We start from the raw sequence: 21,454 nt of genomic DNA on the forward strand, positions 1-21,454 counted from the left end.
ATAGCCAGGCATCAGGTCCCTCAGCGGCACCTGCCGTGCCCGCAGCAGGAGCCCTGCCCTGCTGTCCCGCTGTCCCAGCCACCATCGGGCCCTCTGGCACTCCGTATATTCACTCCATGACGTGAGGGCCATGTGAATCAGCCCCGTTGTGCTCGCCCCAGTGCTTCACAGCTTCTCTTTTTCACCAGGTTTCCAACATGGAAGTCCAGCCTCAATGGAATCCTTTCTGGACTCAGGTCCTTAGGTTTTGGGGCATGGACCCTCCCGAGATACCAGGGCCTGCACTTCACACTCATTCCCTCCCAGGAAGGCACTGAAACTGGAGGGGCTGCTCAGAGTCTTTATTGCTGCTCTGGCATGTTGCTTGCTCCAAACCATGGGGACATTGGCAACTCCAGAGCCCGGCAGAGAGGAGGGGACAGGAATGGGGACTGGAATGAGCAGACGCCTTCTCCCCAAAATCAATAAATAAAGCCCTATCACTACAGCAGCATGAGGAAGGTGAGTGCCCAGCCGCTGTTCCTGTGCCCCTGCTCAGGGCACCCCACATCGTGCCACCGGCCAGGGAGGGCTGAGGAGAGGGCACAGGGCAGGGCAAGGCACCTTGGGGTCAGGTGACGGGTCTGGGACAGGCAGGTGGGCTGGTACTGGGGTACAGAGCAAGGTCTGGAGCTGGGTGGGCAGAGCACGAGCAGCGTGGGCCTGAGCAGACACAGGAGATGTGCATGGCACCTGGGTGCCCCCCTGCAAAGAGGGAGGGCCTGCCAGTCCCCCACCCTGGCATGGAGCACAGCCGACAGCCCCAGGGAAGGCACCGGCATCGGTCCTGGAGCCACAAACCCACTTGCCAGGACCAGGGCTGGGAGGAGCAGAAGGTGGGGGGCTGGCAGCCCCCCCTCCCAGCTGTAAGGACTGGGGCTGTGCTGGCTGGCAGGGGATTGTGAGCAAGCCCCTCTCTGCAGGAACCGCTGGAGCAACCTCCGTCTTCTGGTGCTGGTGTGCAAACCAGGGGGAGCACGAGGACTGGCACACCGTGGCCAGGGACAGCTGCGGGCTGCAGTGTAAGGCACACGGCTGATGGGACCCATGTGGCCAGGGCTGGCTAGCAAACTGGCAGCTCTTCCCCTCCCACCCGGGGCTTCCCGTGCCTCTCTATCTGCATCCCATTCTTCCCCCGACCCTCTGCCACATTCTCTGTTCCTTGCAGCAAGGCTTCCCACCACCCTCCCACTGCCGGACCCCACTGCTGGTCTGGCTGCGGCAGTGCCTCCTCTTCATCAGCACTGCCAAAATGACGCCGCTGGCCACCATCACCCCTGACAGCAGCACGTGAGGTCCATGGACTCATCCTGGCGCGTCCCGGCTCCTCCTCAGCCGCCCCGTACTGCGGCCCATGGAATGTTCCTCTGGCTCCCCGGCCCCTGGTGGCCGCGGCCAGGGCAGCAGTTACTGTGGCCCTGGTGGCTGGCCGCCCTGGTAGGAGCGCAGTAAGACCTTGTGCTTTGTGACGGCTTCGCCGCGGCGCCTCTGGTGATCCACCAGGAATTCCTTGAGGCGGTTGGTGGTGAAAGTCAGGGTCTGGCGGCGCAGCTTCATCAGGTAGGCGTCCTGGAGCCAGGCATTGGCGAAGCAGTCCTTCACCGTGGGGCGGCTCCTGGGGCAGAGCCAGCTCTGCATCAGGGACTGCCAGGGGTGCCCTCTGCTGCTCCACCCCCCAAAGCCAGCCACCACCCTTGCCCTGCAAAACCCGGGGGTCCCAGCCCTCTCCAAGAGCAGTGATGGACTCCAGGCTCCCACTGAGGATATCTGGAGGGGTCCCATGTGGCAGGGGCTGGCTCAGTCACACACACAGTCCTGTGCCATGTGTCCTCCCTGGCTGGGCTGGGCACTCACCAGGGGTGGACAGTGAGGACCTTGCGGATGAAGAGGGCAGCAGTCTGCGAGACGTTGGGGTACAGCTTGAAGGCATCAAAGCGCCCTGCCAGGATGCGGTTCTCCGTCTCTATGGGGTCCAGTTCAAAGAATGGGGACCGCCCGCTGAGCCTGTGGTGATGGAGGGGGTGATGGGCTGGGGGGACAGCGATGGGAGGGTACTTGCTGTCCCACTTCCCCCCCATCCCTGGTTTGAAAAGCCACAGCTACCCAGGGTGTCTTCATCTCCCCATGTCCAGCTGGGAAGGGTCTAGTGGATTACAGCATCCCTCAGCCCTCCGTTAGCTTGGTGTCCTCTGTGGCGCCGAGCCCTGGGTGGGGCTGACTACACTTCAATGTTCTCATCCCCCTGACCCTTTGTCTTACATGATGTAGGTGAGGACGCCAACACCCCAGACATCTGCTGCAGAGCCCACCGGGTCTCCCTTCACCACCTCTGGCGCTGTGGGCAGGGGAGCAGGTCTGTCATATACACAGAGACACCGGCCCCAGCATCCCAGCACACATAGCATCCACAGTATCCCCAGCACTTACAGAAGTCCCAGATCCCCAGGATCCCAAACACCCACAGCATTCCCAACACCCATACAGCCAAGCACCCCCAGCAGCCACAGCACTCCACTACTGCACCCTCCAACACCCTCCCGACACTGCAGCACCCTGACAGAGCCCAGTCAGCCTCCAAGGATACCCCAACTGCCCCACAGCACCCAGATTCTCCCACTGACCCCAGCGATGCTAAAGAAATTCACAGACACACCCAGCACCCCAAAGGCCTCCCACCACCCCCAAGGACACAGTTCCTCCCCATTCCCAAGTCCCCCAGAGCATAGGCATACATGCACCCCTTTGGCAATAAGCATGCCCCAGTTCTGTCCCTGTCCTCCAGGCCACTACACCCGTGGTGCCCCACTCACACATGTACTCCAGGGTGCCAGCACGCCGCCCCAGCTGCCGCAGCACAAGTGGGTTGTAGGTCTGGGCACTGCCAAAATCAATGATCTTGAGGGCATTTGAGCCTGAGACGATAATGTTGTCTGGCTTGATGTCGAGGTGCACAATGCGGCGGCCGTGCAGGTACTCGAGGCCCTGCAGCAGCTGCAGTACGTAGCTCACCACATCATCCTCCGAGTAGCGGAACCTGGAGGCAGGTGCCATCAGCAGGTAGCCCCATACCAGCCACTGTCCCCGGTGGCCCTGTGCCCCCCTGTACCTGTCCACAATGCTGTAGAGGATCTCCTTGCCAGCACAGTTCTCGCAGATGAGCACCAGGTAGCGGGGGGTGATGTACGCCTCGTGCAGGGCCATGATGCGCTCATGGTGCAGCGCCTTGAGGATCTCATACTCCTGCAGCACGCTCTGCTTCCGCTCCGCCTCGTAGGGCACAATCTTGGCCATGAAGTGCTTCCCTGTGGCATTCTCCTTGCAGAGCCGGATCACCCCGAAACGGCCTCTGCGGCACAGGGCAGGATTCAGCATCCCTGGTGTGGGGTGCTGCAAGAACACCCCTGGCAGAGCATCTTGTCCTACCGCTACTCACCGTGCTTTCTCATCCAAGAAGGTGTATGGCTTCTGGGGGACACCCTGCCGCAGTGATGTGCTGTCTTTTGCCCCTGGGACCCCACTAGCAGCTGGGGGCTCCTTGGAGGGTGGGGGAGTGGTGGTGGCCTCCTGCGCAGGGGGTGATGTGGGGGGCATGGAGATGAAGGAGGTTACCATGTAGGGAGGCATCTTCCGTGAAGGCGTGGTGTTGGGGATGGGAGATGGTGTGGGGGCTGAGCTGGGCGTGGTTGACACTGGGGAAACGGCGGGGGTCTTGGAAGGAGACGGAGCCTGGGGCGGGGGGGAAGTGTCCATGGGGGGTGCAGGGGAGCCCGGAGTGGGGGTGTCTGTATGGGGAGAGGCAGCAGTCCGAGGAGGGGTGAACATCAGCTCAGGAGGCACATAGACAGTGATGTTGGGTGGAAGCTCAAGATCTGGTGGCACTCCCTCTTCATGGGGGGCAGGAGGTGGAAGGACCCCTGTGGGGGCACCCTCCTGTTCTGCTGCAGCTGCCTTCTGTACCACTCCCTTGTGCTTGCGTGGCGGTGTGGTGGGAGGGGCCCCTGCAGCCACAGGCTCCACGTGCTTCTCGGGTGTCTGGGTTGACCGGCTGGAAGCCACCTTCTCAGGAATGGGGACAGAAACATCCTTGGCTGGGGCAGCTCCGGCATCTACAGGGAGCAAAGGGAGGTGTGAGCCAGGTGGGGGTAAGCTAGGAGTGGGCTGTAAGTGGCACCTCATTTCCCAGAGCCCTGAGGGGAAGATGCCATGGGACTCAAGGATCCCCAAAGCACCCCAGAGGCCACAAGCAGCCCCATAGCCACCCCACGCCCATGGGACAGGGCTTGCTCACCTGCTGCCTCAAGATGCACCTTTACTGAGGGGTTGCTGTAGGGTCCCTGCCCAGCCTTGTTGACACAGGCCACACGAAACTTGGCAGTGCTCCCTGGAGGCAGCTCAGTCACATTGAAGTAGCAGTCAGTGATACCAGTGCTGACAATCTTCCACTCGTGCTCCCCTGCCAAAGCAGAAGTAAGGTAAGGGGAGGGCAGACCAGGGACAGGGGCAGCCCACTGTCCCCTGCCGTTGATTTGGCCAAGCCACAGGGGACAGCGAGGATATTGGGCACTTTTTTCCTAGGTGCCCCTCCGTGAGCCCATATTCCTGGCTGTGGCTCCCAGGGGATGGGAGGCAGCCCCACATACCTTCCAGTCTGCGCTCCAGTGTGTAGGTGCAGGGGGCTTTGCTCTCAGCAGGCTTCCAGAGCACCAGCACCGTGTTCTTGTACTTCTGGGGGATCTCCGGGGTGCCTGGCCGCCCAGGGAGCCCTGCAAGGGTACACACAGGGTGGGCTGGCTGTCCAGTCAGGGGCAGAGCAGAGCTGCTGCAGTGAGAGGGCATAACAACACATGGGTTCAGAGACGTTGGAAACACTCATGTAAAACCAGCCTGTCCTATTTCAAAAGCTCCAGTCTCTTGCACGCCCCAAGAGAGCAGTACTCTAGTGACCTGCACCAACTGATCCCCAGCCATGTGCCCGACTTGTGCCCTTCCTGTCTCCCGAGGACCCCCAGCCTCCTTACGTGCCACAGCCAGCGTGCAGGAGCTGATGGCTGTGCCCAGGATGTTGGCAGCTGCACACTCGTACAGCCCTGCATCCTTCCTGGAGACCTTAGCAATGGTGAGCATCTGACGTCCGTCCTTGCAGGAGACGACGTTCAGCCCACTGTCGGGCTGCAGGGACCTCTTGTCTGTAGGGGGAGAAGAGGAGTGGGATGATACGGTGTCTGTCAGAGCCCACCCACCGAGGCAGTGCGGGCAGCGCCCCACCTTTCATCCAGAGGATCCGTGGGGTTGGGCTGCCAGCAGGAAGGCAGCAGAGGGTCAGTGCCTCGCCCTCCAGCAGCACCTGGTCCTTCAGCTTGATGTGGAAAATAGGGGGGAAATCTGGAAAGCAGAGTAGGGGGTTAGGCTGGGGTGGGGATACACACCCGCCATCCCGTCCTGGGGCTGCACCTACCCGATTCACTGGGTGTGTGTGGCCGGCCGGCGGCGAGTCCCTCCTCCCGCAGAAGGCTGGAGGGGATGCTGGGCTGTGAGGCCATCTTCTCCTTCTTGCCCCGGGAGAGCCCCCAGCGCTCCCAGCGGGACCTCTTCTGAGTGTCACCCCCACCTGTGGGCACCCAGGGCAGGTGAGAGCGGGGCCAGGCCAGGGCGGCCACGCCTGCCGTACCCACAGCGACTGAGCCGTGGGCTGCCCGCAGGAGAGCCCCGCGGGATCGCCCTCATCGCTCACCTTTGACAGAGGCAGCGGAGCCGGTGCTGGCCTCGGAGCGCAGGGACTCGGAGGAGGGCGCCGGGGCAGGGGCAGGCCCCGGCCGCAAGCTCTCACCCTCGGAGCTGGCGCGACGGAGCTGCCGGGAGCCCTCGCCCTCCGGCCGTTCATCCGACACGCTGCGGAGCCGCGCCGAGACCCGCTCCATGGTGGCACTGATCTTCCTCCGCACGGCCACCGCCGGTGACTCGCTCTCCCCACCACCCCCCGGCTCTGACTTGAGGCTCTCTGAGTCCCTCCGCTCCCTGGAGCTGGCCAGAGCCATGCTCCAGGAGAAGCGGCGCCCACCAGGTGGGGGGGTCTCAGTGCCTCCGTCCTCCCCCATGCTCTTCTTCCTCTCAGCCGGCGGGGTCCGCTTGAGGAGTATGGACATCCTCCGAAAGAAGCCCCCGTCCTTCTCCACCTCATGCAGGTCCTGCACCGACTTGGACTTGGCTGCCAGCCCGGTGGGCCGCTCCCTGCGCAGCTCCAGGGGCACGCCGGCTGGTGTAGGACGGTAGATGCCCTCGTCAGAGGCTGGGGGGCCGGCCAGGTGCCGGTCCTCGGAGCGGGAACGGGTGAGGCGCTTCAGCCCCCGGGTGAGGGATGATTCGCGGCTCCGCTTGAACTTGGCCTCAAAGACCTCCTCCGAATCGATGTCCTGGATGACCAAGGAGCTGGAGGAGCCGGTGGGTTTCACCTCCCTCCTTGCTGCTGGTGCTGGTGTAGGGGGCTTTGCAGGGCTGGCTGGTGGGGTCTCCTTGATGGTTGGTGGAGGCTCGTTGGTGGTTGGTGGGAGCTCCTCTGTGGCTGTCTCCTCACCTTGAATACCTCCCATGACTTGCATCATCTTAGCATAGGAAGATTTTATGTGGGTTAGGGGAACAGGGGTTGTGGACTTTGGTGGGGTGGGAGCTCCTGTCCTGGCAGCCCCCTCCCCACTGGCTCCAGCAGCCTTGGTGGGTGTCTTGTCCTCCTGTCCCCTGTCCGTGGGCTTCTTCCCTGTGGTGGTGGCAGCCTTGCTGGCCCCAGGTGGGCCATGTTCCTCAGGGATGCGCCTCCTCCCTGAGGCGGCCTTTGCAGGGCCGGCCTGGGGAGCAGCGATCTCTGCTGGAGGGGGTGTTGGTGTGCTTGGGGTGTCTGGTGACGCTGTGGGCCGAGCATCAGAGAGGGCAGAGAGAGAGGGGGACTCCTTGAGCCGTTGGGCCTCCAGGCAGGCCACTGGGATCTCCAGGGGTGCACCAGAACGTCGGTGCCGGACGACAGGCTCGGCATCCCCGTGGCTGAAGGAGCTGCTCTTCTGCAGCCGGCACTCAGCGGGGAGGAGGCGCGGCGAGGTGGCTTCGCTGGAGGCTGCCCGCACCAGCCGTGGCACTGCTGGAGGCTCCAGGCGGGCTGACCGTGAGACTTTCTTATCAGGGCTGACCCCCAGGGTCTCCAGGAGGGGACCCCGCAGGCCACTGACCTTGCTGTCCCCAGAGCTTCCCCGCAGCAGCCGCTGGCGCATCAGCTCCAGGCGCTGGGCATGATCATCCTCCCCCCAGACCATCTTTCTCCTTGGCAACTCCATGGAGGCTGCCTTGGCTAGGGCCCCACGAGGGTCCCGGGCTGCCACAGCCCCCTCCTCAGTCCCTGGGAGCTGTTGAAGCAGCAGGGCGCTGTCAGCAGAGCTGCCCCTCTTCAGCTCTCCCCGATGGGCACTCCCTGGGGACTCCAGGCTGGAGCCCTTCCTCATGGCTTTGCGAGGATACTCCGGCCGCTTCTGGGCTTCGGCGGCTTCCTCATCAGAGGAACCAGCTGCCTCCACCTCTGCACATGATCGTCGTGGCCCAGCACTCCTTGGCCGCTTCCCTAGGGCCACCCCAGGCTTCCCTGTGCCCTGGCTCTGCCACTCCATGGCAGAGGCATCCCCCTCCGGCAGCAGCCCTTCGGATGTCCCAATGGTCTCATCGTCTGTGGGGATCTCATTGAGGGACATGCGGGAGCCAGAGAACTCCACCTGGTGTGGCATGGGGATGAAGGGCAGCTCATCCAGGTCATCTGAGTCTGAGGAGGATGACAGCGCTGGTGACTCCTTGAGATGCCGGGGCACAGCGATGGAGAGGTGGTTGGACGTGTCCTCCAGCAGCTCTGGGATCGGCCGCAGCACCATGTTGCACTTGTAGCTGATCTGTGAGCGCTGCAGCCAGCAGAGAGGGCTGGGTCAGGCTCAGGTGCGTGGCATGGCATCATCCTGCCATTACACATCCCCCCATCCTGCCCAAGACACAGTCCCACCTGCCCCCTCCCTGCCTCCCCAGCCCCTGCCTTCACCTGCCATTTCCGACGGGAGATGAAGAGCTTGAGGTGGTCGGTGCTGATGACCTTTCCTTTTGCCAGTGTCTGTGGGGTGAGGGAAGAACGGTGTCCCTTGGAGCCTGCAGCAGGCTCAGGGAATCCCATGGCCTCTTAGTTCTGAGCCCAGGCTCACCTTAAACCAGGGATGCTCCAGGGTCTGTTCTGCATTGGGTCTCCTGTGAACCGACACCATTGGGTAAGAACACCCAGGATCACAGGCTTTGGCCAGGGGAAAAAGGGCAGGAGAGTCTGGCTGCCCATGGTGCATCCCAGCAGAGCTGTGCAGCTAGCCTTGCCCTTGGGTACCCTGATGCATGGGGGTCCCCACCCTCCCTTGAGCACAAAGCTCATGCTGAAGGTGCAGGGGATGGGGAAGGGGACCCTGCAGTACTCACAGCTTGTCGTTGACCAGCACTTTGATGACAAAGCCCTTGGCTTCCCGGGTGAGCCCCTGGAACATCCTCTCCTCAAAGGCCACGTTGTAGTTGCGGATGTTCATCAGTGTTGTCTTGTCATTCTCCCCCACGAAGGGGGAGATCCCTGTCAAGCTGCCATGGAGGAGACACTGTCACTGGGCCATGTGGCCATGAAAAACAGCATGGAAAATACAGAGAACTGAGGACATGACCCCAGACCCCATCTCTGCAGTCATGGGGACAGCATGGGAAACAGCATGGAAAGTATGGAGACTGAGGACAGGACCTCAGACCACAGCCCTGGTGCCATGGGGAGGGCAGAGGTAGGAGCAGCTGGAAAGGAGGCTGAGTCTGTAAGGAGTCATGTGCATGGTCACAGCCTCAGCTCTGCAACTGGTGAAGGGGTGGAAAGGGTGTCCCTTCTGTGAAGACACACCAGGGCACTTACCAGAGGTATGCGATAACCCCCACAGGCCTGCAGAGAGGAGAGCACAGTTACTGCACATCACAAGCCCTCCAGGGTGCCCAGTCTCTCCTGGCATAGCAGGGAGCCCACCGACCACCCAAGGGCCACCCTTACCAGATGTCGGTGACGCTGGAGACAGGGGTCTGGTTGACAATCTCAGGGCCCACGAACTCAGGGGTGCCATACTTGCAGTACTGTGGCTCCTCAGACGTCAGCTCCTGTGCATTGCCGAAGTCACAGATCCGGATCTGCTCGCTGCTCAAATCTGCCATCAGGAGGTTTTCTGGCTACAGGACAGTGCAGAGCAAAGGGGAGCTTGGCAGGACGCAGGGGCTTTACCCAGGGCATGAATGTTCCCTCTCAGAGGACCACTCTCACCCAGTGCACCAGGAGCCCTTCACTAGAAGCACCGGGCAGGAGGAGTCTGTAAAGACTCTCACTCACTTTGATGTCCAGGTGCAGGACACTGTGCTGGTGCAGGTAGCAGATCCCTTCCAGGACCTGCCGCATGTAGGAGCGGACCTGCAAGAGATGGGGTGAGGAGAGTGGGCAGCCTAAACAGGAGTCAGCCACACACTGACCCTGTGCAGAGGAGAATGTGGGCTGTGGCCCCCTTAGTAGCCTGATACAATGAGTACTACACATATCTAGGCTGGGACAGACACTACTGTCCCCAGGATCCCTCTCTTCCACATCACTTTGCTCCCACAGTGTTCACTCACCTCTGACTCACATACTGAAGGCTTCCTCACCATCCTGTCCAGCAGCTCTTCTTCAGAGCAGCTGGGCCCCAGTCAAGGAGCATAAAAATTCCGTGCTCCATTGTGCCCCACACCCAGCTCCTCTGCACCCACTCTGCCCACCTGTCCCATGCAAAGGCCTCCCCTCCTCCCCTCTGCTGTGCACCCATGGAGCAGTGCCCAGAGGATACAGCTCCATGACCATGATGACGGCATTCTTCTTCTCAAAGGCATCGTGGAAGAAGACAATGCGCTCATGGTCCAGCTGAGAGAGAATGTGCAGCTCCCGCCGCGCCGACTGCTTGGCCTTGGTCCTCCCGGGGATGAACTTGGCGGCGAAATCCAGCCGGGTGCTCTTCTCTGTCACCCTCCTCAGATAGGAGAAAGCCCCCCTGCAATTCAGCAGCAGGGGTAAGGGAGGATAAGAACGTGCGTGAGCAGGAGACCTCCCCCTTCCCTGAGCAGCTGGCACAGGCACCCACTCTGCAAGGAGCTGCTTGCAGCCTCAGCTGCCTCTGTTACAGAGGCACAGAGAGCCCAAGCCTGGCTTTTCTCTGACCATGCCAGGTCCCCAGCCTAAGCTGGCACAGGAGCATCCCCTGACAGCTGAGAGGAGCCCCAGCACACCAGGATCAGGCATATAATGGAGCTTAGTGCCCTATGTTGGCGCCCCAGGGTGCAGCCTGGCTCCAGTGCCCCCATCCCTGCAGTGCCCAGGGTGCCCCATCATGCCAGGCCCACCTACCTCCCGATCTCCTCGTGCACATCATAGTAGTCAGTCAGGCGTCGTGCCTTGTGCAGCGCATCCTCCTCCATGCTGGCATCAGCAGTGGGCTGGGCTGGGAGAAGGAAAGGCGCTGGCAAGGGGCAAGCCAGACATCCAGACTCTACCCCCAGGGGCTGGGGAGCCAGTCAGCCGTACCTGCCCGCACCACCAGCTCTGCTTTGCAGGAGACCTCCCCAGCCAGATTCTTGGCTGTGCAGGTGTAGACGCCACTGTCAGGCTCGGCAGCACCCAGCACCACCAGTGAGCACTCATTGTCCTCATACACGAAGCTCAGGTGGCTGCTCTCCTCCAGCAGCTCCCCATCCTGGGGGAAACAGGGGTATTGGGGGCGTCCTGTCCCACCCCTGACCAACTCCCACCACCCTTTCCCCATGGGCAGGGCATGGGACACATCCTTTATCACCAGTGCAACAACCCCAGTGATGCTGTGAAATTTGTGGGTCTCGTGGGAATATGGTTCAGAAAGGGGATGGGGACTCCCAGCCCACCTTGTACCACATGATGTCCGGCAGTGGTTTCCCCTCCACCACCACAGCGAATCGTGGTGTCTCCCCTTCCTGGGCATCAATGTCCTCCATGATGGACTCAAAGCGTGGTGCCTCTGCCAAGAGATGGGGCATGGGGCACCATGGGGCAGTGCCAGTCCCCTGCCAGTGGCACAGAGCATACAGCTGTGAGGTGCTGCAAGTAGGGGTAGAGGCATGGAGTGACATGGGGCAGTGCCACTCCAATGCACATGGAAGTGGGAGGGCAAACCACTAATGGCATGTGTCTGCAGCAGTATTCAGCAATTCCCCTTTGGAGTGGCGCACTGTGGGGCAGTGCCACCCTCAGGACACAGGCATGGGGCACTGTGGTAATGCATCTCTCGTTACATATGGATGTGGGGCACTGTGGGGCACTGTGGAGGTGTCCCTTATGGTTCTTGCCTGTAGGGCACTGGGAGCAGTGCCTCCCAATTACATGCAGGGATGGGACACCCTGCAGCAGTGCCACCCATGGCATCCATGGCTAAGGGACACCATGAGGCACTGCCTCCCCATGTACACAGTTATAGGACACCTCTGCCCAGGTCAGACATGGGTATGGGACACCGAGCAGCAGTGCCAATGCATGGTTCATGGTTTATCATCCCCATGATTGCCACCCTACAGGTCAGCATTGCCACAACATACGAGTGTGAAGGACTGAGGACCAGTGTCACTCTGTGGGCCAGTGCCCCCATGGCATACAGGCATGGGGCACCATGGGGCAATGGCCCCCCCAGCCTATGGGCTTGGAGCAGCACCATAGGGTGGCACCCCCCAGCAGAGAGACACCCTCCCCGTGCAGGGGCACGTACCTGCGAGGCGGAGGCGCAGGGTGCAGTGGGCAGTGCCGTGGCGGTTGCTCACCTCACAGGCCAGCAGCCCCCCAGCCCCCCGGCCCACACGCAGCAGCCGCAGGCAGTGCTGGTCGTCATCTGGCATCATCATCTCACACGTGCCCTCCAGTTCCCCCAGCACCTGCCCAGCCCTGCAAGCACAGCGGCTGTCACATCATAGCTCCACAGGCAGAACCGCTGCCCCGTTGACAGATCCCACCCCACAGCCCAGGACCACCTCCTTACCCACAGTCAGCCCCAGTTCCCACCCCACAGCCTCCACAAGGGCTCACATTCTGTTGCTAATTCTGCCTCCCCAATGCCTCTTGCCCCTTAATACCCTACAGATAGCACCCCACAACTCCTCAGAGCCCTGGACATCATCCCTGTGTGCATACCCAGACCAGCCCCAGGGAAGGAGCCCCCCACCCACACACAGTGGGATGCATGGAGAGGTGGAAATCCCTCTATGTGCATCCTGTGGGGCGATGCTAGGCACGGGGCAGGCAACAAGGCACAGTGCCGTGTCGTACCTCTTCCAGGTGACAGTGGCCTCCACATGGTTGAGGGTGATGATGATGGACGCTGGCTGGCCTTCTACCACATACACCACATCTGGTTTGTCCAGGATGACTGGGGCCTCCTCCAGGTAGGGACCTGCCAAATGCATTTTCACCAACCCCTGCCCACTCCATGCCACCCAGCCCTGGGCAGCTTGTCACCCAACAAGGGACAGAGACCTCTAGCCCAGCTACCCACTCCCTCCCCACTGCCCTTCTCACCCCGGTCCAGGAGCTGCACGGGCCCCACAGGTGGGGAGGGCTTGCTGTTGCTCTTGGGAGTGGCAGTGATGACACGGAAGAGGTATTGGGCACCCTTGGTCAGCCTGTGCACTGTGTAGGTGGTGTCCTGCACATCAGTCACCAGCACCACCCACTGCATCGTGCCCAGCACTTGCATTTGCACCACGTAGGTCACCGAGTTAGGGTCTGAAAGGGGAGAGGGTCAGTGCATGGAGCTCCCTGGCATGGAGCTACCTCATGCACCCCATCATGGCACTGCCCACGCCCTGCCAGCTTCCTGCCCATAGCCTGCCCCCTTACCTATGGCAGCGTCCAGCCACTTGGGCTTGTTCCAGGTCAGCGTGATGGCTCTGCCAGTCACTGAGGCCACAGTGGGGGGCCCGTCTGGGGGGGTTGGCACCACATCTGCAGGGGGAGGTGGGCAGGGATGTAAGCATAGGAACTGCCCCAGCTTATCAGGGCATCTGCCTTACGCTCTGGGAGATACTGACTGCGGGGATGGATGAGACCAGTAATTCTTTCTGGCTTCCTGGTGTGGACTCAGCCTGCCAGACCCTGCAGGACTGGCACTGCCAGCAAGCTTCATGCAGAACCTAGTGGTCCAGGGATGGCTCCTGACCACACAAGATGAGAACTGCACTGCTGGCCCCACTTTTATGTTGGATTAGAGAACTCCTGAGGTCCTCTCCATCCAACCTAAGCTGCCCTGTGATCCTATTCCTCTAGGACCTCATGACAATCCTGGGTCACAGCCTGGCAGGGTGGCTGCAAGTGGCCACACATCCCAGGTGGTGTCTGCTCCTGCTTACCGGTGACATAGAGGTGTGCATAGCACGTGGCCTTCCCCACTTTGTTGGCAATGACACTTTTGTAGACACCAGCGTGTGCGTGGCTCACAGCCGTGAATACCAGACGATGGATGTCTTTATCTGGTGGAGAACAGGGGGACACAGGTAAGACCCTACCAGCTAATAAGCAGCACAGAGCTCCCCTTCCTGCCTCATGGGGTGAAAAGGTCTGGGGGGTGATGCCTCCTATAAAGGTATTCCCCTTTCTCCCACCCCATGTAGAGGGACCCCAGGGGGTGGGGAAGGCAACGAGGAGTCCTACATTGCATCATCTTGCGGTCATCGGTGCTGTCAATTCGGGAGCCATTGTGGTACCAGGTGATGGAGGGGTAGGGCATCCCGGCCACCTGGCACTCCAGCACGGCCTCTTTCGACTCCACCACGTCCAGGTTGTGCAGTGGCTTCAGGAAATCAGGCATGGTGAAGCACTCTGTCTCTGTCTCCACCTGCTCTGGCTCCTCTGGGATGGATGGCATCTTCTCCAGCTTAGAGCTGCAAGAGCCCACAGATGCTCACAATGGGAGCATGGTGCAATGCCCCCAGCTCAGCCCAGCCCTAGGCTTTGCATAAGCCTGTTGGATACCAGCTCCCAGAGGGGAGCGAGCATGGGGAAGCAGGTTTCAGTGACCATCCAGCTCTTACATCTGGGAGGCTGCAGATGGCCGTGGCTCCTCCACATAGAGCTCAGCAGAGCACTCCACATGGCCATGGATGTTCCTGGCAGTTGCCTTGTATTGCCCTTCATCTTCACTGCCCACGTGCACAATGACCAGTGAGTGCAGCCCTCCGTCCTGCTGAATCCGCACGTTCTCCCCCTCCTGCACTGGCAGGCCTGTGCAGAAACACACACCACCATCAGGAGCAGCATCCCCTCCAGCCTCAGCCAGCTGCAGCCTTTGGGTGCAGCCCCAAGGGAGATGAGGTCTCCCTGCAGGGCCCTTGGCAAGCCCTCTGAGCTTGGGGGTTACCAAAGTGAGTCCAAGTAACCGTCGGAGGGGGAGTCCCACTGATCATGCAGACAAAGCGCGCTGTCCGCCCTTCCACCACGTCCACATCCTCCAGCTTGCGGGTGAAGAGTGGCTGCACAGAGGGCTGCACCGTCAGCCGGGCACTGCAGGTCAGCTCATCTGCGAGGAGAGCAGGCCCTGTGAGCCACACAGCACGTGCCTGTGCAGGGCAGGAGCAGCCTGTGACACCCCCTGGCTGCAGCCCAGCACCCAGTATGCTGTGGGTGAGCATACCCCACACATGGTGTGGGCTGAGCCTGGGTGTGTGGGGTTCCAGGCTCTGTCCCTGTGCAGGGCAGGGGGCACAAATGTGTGCAAGGTCCCCATGCCCAGGGCTAGGGCTCTGATGGCAGCAGACTCCTCTTTCCCTTCTGCACAGCAGTACAGTTGCCAGAGCAAGGTGGGGTGGGAGGATGCCCTGTCCTCCTCGCAGGGCAGGAGATCACAGCTGGCCTATCCCCTTGGGAATGGGGAAGCAATGCTTGAGCAGGTAGTGCCAGCACATGCAGCATCCAAGGAGCAGCATGGGGACACGAGCAGGCTTGATGCTCCAGGGGAGGGGATCTCCAGCAGGGACCACTTTGCCATGATGGTATTGTCACCCACCCTGGGTAAGGATGGGCAACACCATTCTCAGGCACTCCCTCACCTGCCTGAGCCCCAAACTGCTGCTGCCTTCAAAGCCCCATGGGAATACAGCGCCTTCATGGAGGATTGCACAAGCACCAACCACAGGGTGCAGGGATTGCTGCTTCTCCCTGCAATGCCCTCCCAGCCCTGCTGCCTAGATGGGCAGGAGAGTGGATTCTGTGTGGGTCAGAGCTGTGGGCAGCATGCATAGGCACAGCTGTGCCAGAGCCATGGGACAGAGGCCCATGCAGCTCTTGCTGAGCTGTCATCAGTGATGGTTTGGTGGGAGAGGCTGGGAAGCTCTGACTCCTTGCCCATTTCCCCACCACCTCCCAAGCCAGCAGAGACACTTCAGTACTGGAGCAGCATGCCCACAAGCTCTGAAGCCAGGGGACAGGGACAGCTGGACTCCAGGTCTCCACTGGGTGCACCCATGGAACAAATGCATCTTCCCATGTCTCAGGGAGCCACATGCATGCTGGCAGAGGAGCTGAGTGGAGTGGGGTGGGACAGAGCTGCAGGGCTCAGGGTACTGGAGTCCAAGAACTGACACACACCAGGTTTCCCTGAGAAATCTTCCCAGCACCTGGGGCACCACCCACTCCCTATCCCCCTGTCTCCCTGTACCCTATCTCCAGCACTCACAGCTACATCCCTGGGAACAAGAGCCCTGAGCCCAAGGTAGGGGGGTCTTTCCCCCTGCTAGGGTCAAGCCCTGAGTGAGAAACCCCTGGGGGAGCTGCATGCCCACCGCTTACCTTTGGCAGTGCTGAGCTTGCAGGTGTAGATTCCGCTGTCATCTTCATGCACAGAGGTGAGCAGCAGCTTGCACTTGCGCCCATCAAAATGCATCTTGCATTTGAGCAGTGCAGGCTGGAGCAGCCGGCCCCGGGACAGCCAGTCCACGTCCATGTCTGGCGGGCCGGCCACCATGCACTCAAAGACCGCCAGCTCCCCCGCCCCGACCACCAAGTCCTGCAGGGGAACCACGATGGCCAGGGACTGGCACTCGGGGCGAGCTGCCCGGGGAGGGGGGAGAGAGAGAAAGAAAGAGAGAGATGCATCTCAGCAACTGAAAAGCAACCATGAGAGGTAGCAGGGATGGAGTGGGAGTACATGCAGGGCAGTGGTTCATGCGGGGAGGGGGCCTGGTGCAGCGGGCAGGAAGTGCAGCAGGGAAGGGTGGGATGGGAGGCGAGATGTGGAAAGCAGAGCTGAGCAGGGAGGGGGCTGGGGGTGAGGGGAGGTGTCCGTGCCAGGAACACACCACACAGCGCTTTACCAAACAGATTTTATTAGAGCTACAAAAAAAAAAGGGTCACGGCCTCGCAGCCCGCCCCCCCATCAAGCCCCCTCCCTGGGAAGATGAGACCCACAGCCAGGGGATGCTCCTGAGGGACCCAAGCCCTGGGGCTACAAGGGACGTGTCTTGGCGGCCAAGCTGGCACCTGAGTGGCCACCGTGAGCCAAAGGGGCCAATGATCTCCCTCCCGCCTGCACCTCACGCAGAGTGTTCCCCTGTGGGGTCCCTGGGGTCTCCTGTCTCCCGTGCCCCAAGGTGACTGTCACAGAGCTGCCACCGCCCTGCAGCTCCTTCCCTACAGCCCTGGCCGGCACGGCGGCAACCGCAGGCTCAGCTCCCTGCTCCCTTTCCCTGGGCAGCAAGAGAGAGGCAGCAGAACACACAGACAGGGACAAACGGATGGAGCAAGAGACAAGACAGCATCATATGGGCACCCTGGCCCGGCTGAGGGGCGCCTGCTGCTCCCCTGCTGCTCCCCCCGCCCGCCTCAGTGCCGCCTGCCCCGGCCATCTGGCGAGCCCCGGCCCGCAGTTGAGGCCCGCGCGTCCCCGCGGTGCGTCCAGGACGAGGCGGCGGATGGAGAAGGAGGTAATAACACAAGGTGAGGTCCACTGCCTAAGAGGTGTCCAACTAAGAGCCCCGCAGCCGCGGCTCTGAGAGATGCACCCCCTTATCGTACTCCCCCTGCGTACAGACAAAAACCGCAGTCAGCAAGCGGAAGGGTTAGTGCAGCGGCACGGACACACATACCAGCGCCAGCACGAGGGGTGCAAGTGGGCAGCAAGGCACGGAGCCATCTGCTGAGCCCCCCAAGAAGGGACGGGGTTCGACATCACCCCTCCAGCCCGGCTCCTGCCCGTCGTGGGACACTGGGACAGCTTCCGCTCCCGCCCCGTGCCGCCGCGCTTTGCTGGGGGCTGGGAGCGCTGTCCCGGCAGGCAGCGTGCAAGCAGCGCAGCCAAGGCTGGGCTGGGATCGGCACAGCTCAGGGGGCTCAGGCAGCCATCAGCGGGGAGGGCTGGGGGAGCAGGGCACACACAGCAAAGGGCAAGAGGAGGGCAGCAGCATCACTCATCCCTACAGGCCCCTTCCCTGGCCTTGGGGATACCAGGCCAGGTAGAGCCTGGCTATCAGTTCCAACTCCCCCCTCACCCCCTCAAAACTGCACACATACTTTGGGGTCCTAGGAGGATCACAGCAGGGCTGGGGAGCGATAGCGAGGAAAGGGGAGTGGACAGTTAAGTCCCGTGAGTATGGGACATTGCTGGAAATGGGCAGGGAGGGACCCCCTGCAATTGCCCTGTGCCTGGCACAGAGCTTGCAGGTAGCCTGGGGCAAGGAGGGAGCAAGCTGCAGGGCATGAGGACATGTTTCCTACAGAGCCCCCAAGGCCAAAAGCCCTCCCTGGTGAGCCAGGGGCAGCACTTCACCCCATAAGTGTGTGTGTGGGGTGAAGCTGGGCTGTGAGAAGCAGTTGGGTCTGGGTCAGATCAGTGGGGCTCTGGAACAGCAGGCAACAGGTGGGACCCAGGGCTGCACATCTGGGTCCCATATGGAGGAGACAGCAAGGCAGACTGCCTTCTGCTGCAGGGCCAGCCTCTGCGGACAGCCCCAGGCACGCAGCTCCACTTTCCTGTTCCCCACCTGTGCCACCACAGGGGGAGATGGCTTGTCCCCTTCTTATGTCACACCACCAAGTGGGGGGCCTGCAGTGGTGCCTTCCCCACAGCTCATGCAGGGCACTAGAGCCAGCTGGATTCTCACATTCTTGGGTGACATACTCAGGGAGTTTTACCTCTGACCTCCAGCTTGGCCTCGCACTGCTTGGTGCCATACTCGTTGACGGCCTTGCAGGTGTAGAAGCCGGTGTCGGTGTGCTCCGCCGCCAGGATGTGCAGCGTGAAGAGCCCCCGCACGCCCTCTGCCTCCTCCGCGTGGTGCCGGCGCCCATACTTCACCGGCTGCCTGTTTCTCAGCCTGCTCCAGACAGAGGCAGAGCATCGCGGTCACACCTGGCCCTGCACACACAGCCTGCCTGTCCCCAGAAAAACCCTTCTCCAACACTCCTTGCTCAGGATCAGAGCTCCATGCAACCATCCCCAAATGGAGGGGTCACTGTTCCTGTCCCCTCCTTTTCTGCCCAGCTGTGATCCCAGAGAGCAGCAGGACTCACCAGTAAATGATGGGCTTGGGCTCCCCACGGACGCGGACACTCATGCTAACATCCTGCCCCTCCAGCACCGACTGGTCCGACAAGGATACCTGGGGAAAGAGGGGTCAGAAAGCAGCAAGCACCATCTGCACCCCACCACTGCACCCAGGGCTGTCTGTCTGTCCCCTATCACAACAGGAGTACCAGGGAAGATGGTGGGGTGGAGCCTGCCCAGGTGCTGGCAGGACCCCACATCAGACCAAGGGCTAGGAAGCTCTGACTCAGCACCTCCAGGCACCGAGGACCATGGTACCGGAGTCACAGGGCACTGCACCCCTCTACCAGTCCTGGGGGATTTGCTATCTCACCTCGAAGGTGGGTGAAGCCTTGAAGGTGGTCTCAGGGGAGCCGCGCGCAGCCCCATGCTCGGCTCTTGGCTGCAGCTTCATGGCCGGTCGGTGCTGGGGGGTGCCGGACTCTGGGAACTCCTCCAGTGGGCTCAGGTACTCCTCGTCCGATGTGATGGGGCTGACCTGGCCGACGGCGGGGGGCAAGCTCCCATGCCGCTCCACAGCGGGTGCTAGCACAGGAGAGGCTGGATAAGGAGCTGGCAGAAACCGGGGCCGGACAGGCGGGGTAGGGCACCCCTTTCCTCTACCCTGCATTACAGGCGTGGACACGCACCCCGCGGCCCATCCCGGCTCGGCAGGGGCCGGCAGCGAAGGGGTGCGTGGCCGCGCCGGGGGAGGGGGTGAGCAGCAAGCACGCCGCGGGATGATAAGGGGACGCGATATTCCGCAAGGCGACAGCAGGGCTCAAGTGGCTCTTACGCAGCAGCCCGCGCTCCCATCCTTAAGCCGCCCGGATTCCCGGGATGGCTGTCCCTGCCCGGGCCGGCACGGCTGAAGGTGACATTGGCAGCTGCGCTCCCTCCTGCAGCCCGCCCGCCATCGAGGGCCGCACTGGGGGACTCGCGGGGTGCGGGCCACGGGGGCCGGCGGGGACGGGATGGGGAGCGGCGACCGGCACGGGGGACCGACAGAGCCCAGTCGCCACCATGGGGATTCCGGCCCCCTCCGGCCGCCCGCTCTCAAACTCCCTGCCCTGCGCCGGGAGTAGCGGGCGGCCTTCCCGGTACGGGGCAAGGGCTGTGTCCCCGCGGGTCCGTGCTACCCGCAGGCAGCTTCCAATGGAGAGCTGCGAGCCTGAGCCCGACTTCCCCCTGTCCGCACCCTCCCCTCGCCCCCGAAGCACCCCGCACTCACCGGGGCCACGGCGGCCCCGCGAGCCGCGCCGCGCCACGCCGTCGAACCACCCTCGCTCGGTGCCCGCGGCGCTGCCGGTGCCGGGCGCTCCCGCCCGCAGCGCCGTCGGCCCGCTGAGCCCTCCCCGCCCCAGCGCCGGCCGGCCCCCGGGGCTGGGCCAGCAGCTGGGGGAGGGCCCGCGGCGGGTCGGGGTCTGCGGGCCCCTCCCGGCCCCCACCGCTGTGCCCTGCCCGGCCGCGGCTGCCCCTGGGTGCCCTGTCCCGCCTAACCACGGAGCGGGGGAGTTTGGGGTCCTTCCAGCCGTCGGGCGGCTCTGAGCCTCTGCCGGCCGCCCAGAAACACTCTCTTGGAATGGGGAGGGCTTTGGGGCCGCAGCTGGCTGGGTATCCCCATGGCCAGCGCCGGGGGTTCTCCCCGGCCAGCAGCTCGGTGGGCGGGCAGGGTGTCTGTCCCCACAGGTTTGTGGGGCGGGGGTCTCCCCGCGGCTAGCGGAGTGGAGCACAGGGATATACCCACAATTTGCGGGGCGGGGAGCCGGCTGGGATATCCCCATGGTGCACATGCTGGAGGCAGCAGTACCCACAGGGTTTGCAGGCTGGGGACCGGGGTACCCACATGGTCTGCGGGTTGCAGAGCAGGCTGAGGTACCCCCATGTGTAGCGGGACACGGGGCAGGTGTGGGGGCCGGACACCGGGCTGCTTGCTGGGCGCCAGGGGATGCTCACAGCCTGACCCCGCTCCCCCCACGGCAGGATCCTGCCATGGCTGCCGGGAGCACGTCAGCTGCTTTGGTTCAGACCGAGCCTTGTAGGGTAAGGAAGCCGGTTTCTTCCCAGTGACAGCAGCGGCAGAGCTGGCATCCTGCCTGCCGCGGCGCCAGCCCTCGCTCCCTCCCTGTCTGCCTCCCTCCTTGCCTCCCGGGGTCCCTCCGGCCGCGCTACTCACCGGGCCGCACGCTGAGGATGGCGCTGCAGCAGGTGGCGCCCACCTCGTTGGCCGCGGTGACCGTGTAGAGCCCAGCGTCCGCCACCCGGGCGCTACGCACCAGCAGCGTGTGGCGCTCGCCCTCCGCCTTGATGGGGCGCGTCGTGCTGCTCCGCAGCGGGACCCCGTCCTTCCTCCAGGACACTGCCGGCAGAGGCGCGGGTCACGCGTGGGCAGCAGAGCCCGAGCTTTCCCGGGGCCCGCGCAGGGGCCCGGGGAGGCCAGGCGCTCCTTTGCCTGGCCTGAGAACCCATTTGCTATGGGGAGCAGCCCCGGGATCCCACGGCCCTCCGACGGAGAGACCGTGGCTGGTCCCTATCTGCTTCCTGACATCCTCCGGCTCTCCAGCGGAGGCTGGAAGAGGGAATTAGAGCGGCTTGGCTTCTGCCTGGCTTTGGCGACTGGCACCGGTCCTGGATGCCCAGCTGCCCCCGCGCACTTCCGGGATACAGCGTGCCCGGAGGCCATCAGCCCTAAGCTCCTGGCCCCGGGAAACCACAGGGTTTGAAGACACCCTGGTGTCTTCAAGACATGACGAAGAAACCATCAGGGTTGGAAGATACCC

General features: G+C 62.6%; 1 protein-coding gene across 1 annotated transcript in view; it reads right to left on the minus strand.

Moving 5' to 3' along the window:
• Positions 1-328: 328 nt before the first annotated feature.
• The window catches only part of SPEG (striated muscle enriched protein kinase), a 38,187-nt gene continuing 17,061 nt past the window's right edge, over positions 329-21,454 (minus strand). The window contains exons 6-41 of the mRNA XM_058810024.1: positions 20,851-21,033; positions 19,009-19,220; positions 18,662-18,750; positions 18,284-18,465; positions 15,944-16,204; positions 14,517-14,675; positions 14,191-14,380; positions 13,811-14,040; positions 13,510-13,629; positions 13,001-13,105; positions 12,680-12,886; positions 12,431-12,554; positions 11,877-12,049; positions 11,023-11,135; positions 10,670-10,838; positions 10,493-10,586; positions 9,939-10,139; positions 9,730-9,790; positions 9,452-9,529; positions 9,122-9,294; positions 8,990-9,016; positions 8,521-8,673; positions 8,259-8,301; positions 8,102-8,170; positions 5,771-7,967; positions 5,495-5,647; positions 5,305-5,421; positions 5,058-5,225; positions 4,680-4,802; positions 4,328-4,492; positions 3,473-4,145; positions 3,146-3,385; positions 2,850-3,073; positions 2,299-2,374; positions 1,894-2,043; positions 329-1,654 (exon numbers count right to left, since the gene is read on the minus strand). Coding sequence (XP_058666007.1) covers positions 1,447-1,654; positions 1,894-2,043; positions 2,299-2,374; positions 2,850-3,073; positions 3,146-3,385; positions 3,473-4,145; positions 4,328-4,492; positions 4,680-4,802; positions 5,058-5,225; positions 5,305-5,421; positions 5,495-5,647; positions 5,771-7,967; positions 8,102-8,170; positions 8,259-8,301; positions 8,521-8,673; positions 8,990-9,016; positions 9,122-9,294; positions 9,452-9,529; positions 9,730-9,790; positions 9,939-10,139; positions 10,493-10,586; positions 10,670-10,838; positions 11,023-11,135; positions 11,877-12,049; positions 12,431-12,554; positions 12,680-12,886; positions 13,001-13,105; positions 13,510-13,629; positions 13,811-14,040; positions 14,191-14,380; positions 14,517-14,675; positions 15,944-16,204; positions 18,284-18,465; positions 18,662-18,750; positions 19,009-19,220; positions 20,851-21,033 — 7,910 coding nt within the window. The 3' untranslated portion in view covers positions 329-1,446. The remainder of the gene's footprint in view (positions 1,655-1,893; positions 2,044-2,298; positions 2,375-2,849; positions 3,074-3,145; positions 3,386-3,472; positions 4,146-4,327; positions 4,493-4,679; positions 4,803-5,057; positions 5,226-5,304; positions 5,422-5,494; positions 5,648-5,770; positions 7,968-8,101; positions 8,171-8,258; positions 8,302-8,520; positions 8,674-8,989; positions 9,017-9,121; positions 9,295-9,451; positions 9,530-9,729; positions 9,791-9,938; positions 10,140-10,492; positions 10,587-10,669; positions 10,839-11,022; positions 11,136-11,876; positions 12,050-12,430; positions 12,555-12,679; positions 12,887-13,000; positions 13,106-13,509; positions 13,630-13,810; positions 14,041-14,190; positions 14,381-14,516; positions 14,676-15,943; positions 16,205-18,283; positions 18,466-18,661; positions 18,751-19,008; positions 19,221-20,850; positions 21,034-21,454) is intronic.

The sequence above is a fragment of the Ammospiza caudacuta genome, chromosome 8 (assembly GCF_027887145.1).
Source record: "Ammospiza caudacuta isolate bAmmCau1 chromosome 8, bAmmCau1.pri, whole genome shotgun sequence".
Lineage (NCBI taxonomy): Eukaryota > Metazoa > Chordata > Aves > Passeriformes > Passerellidae > Ammospiza > Ammospiza caudacuta.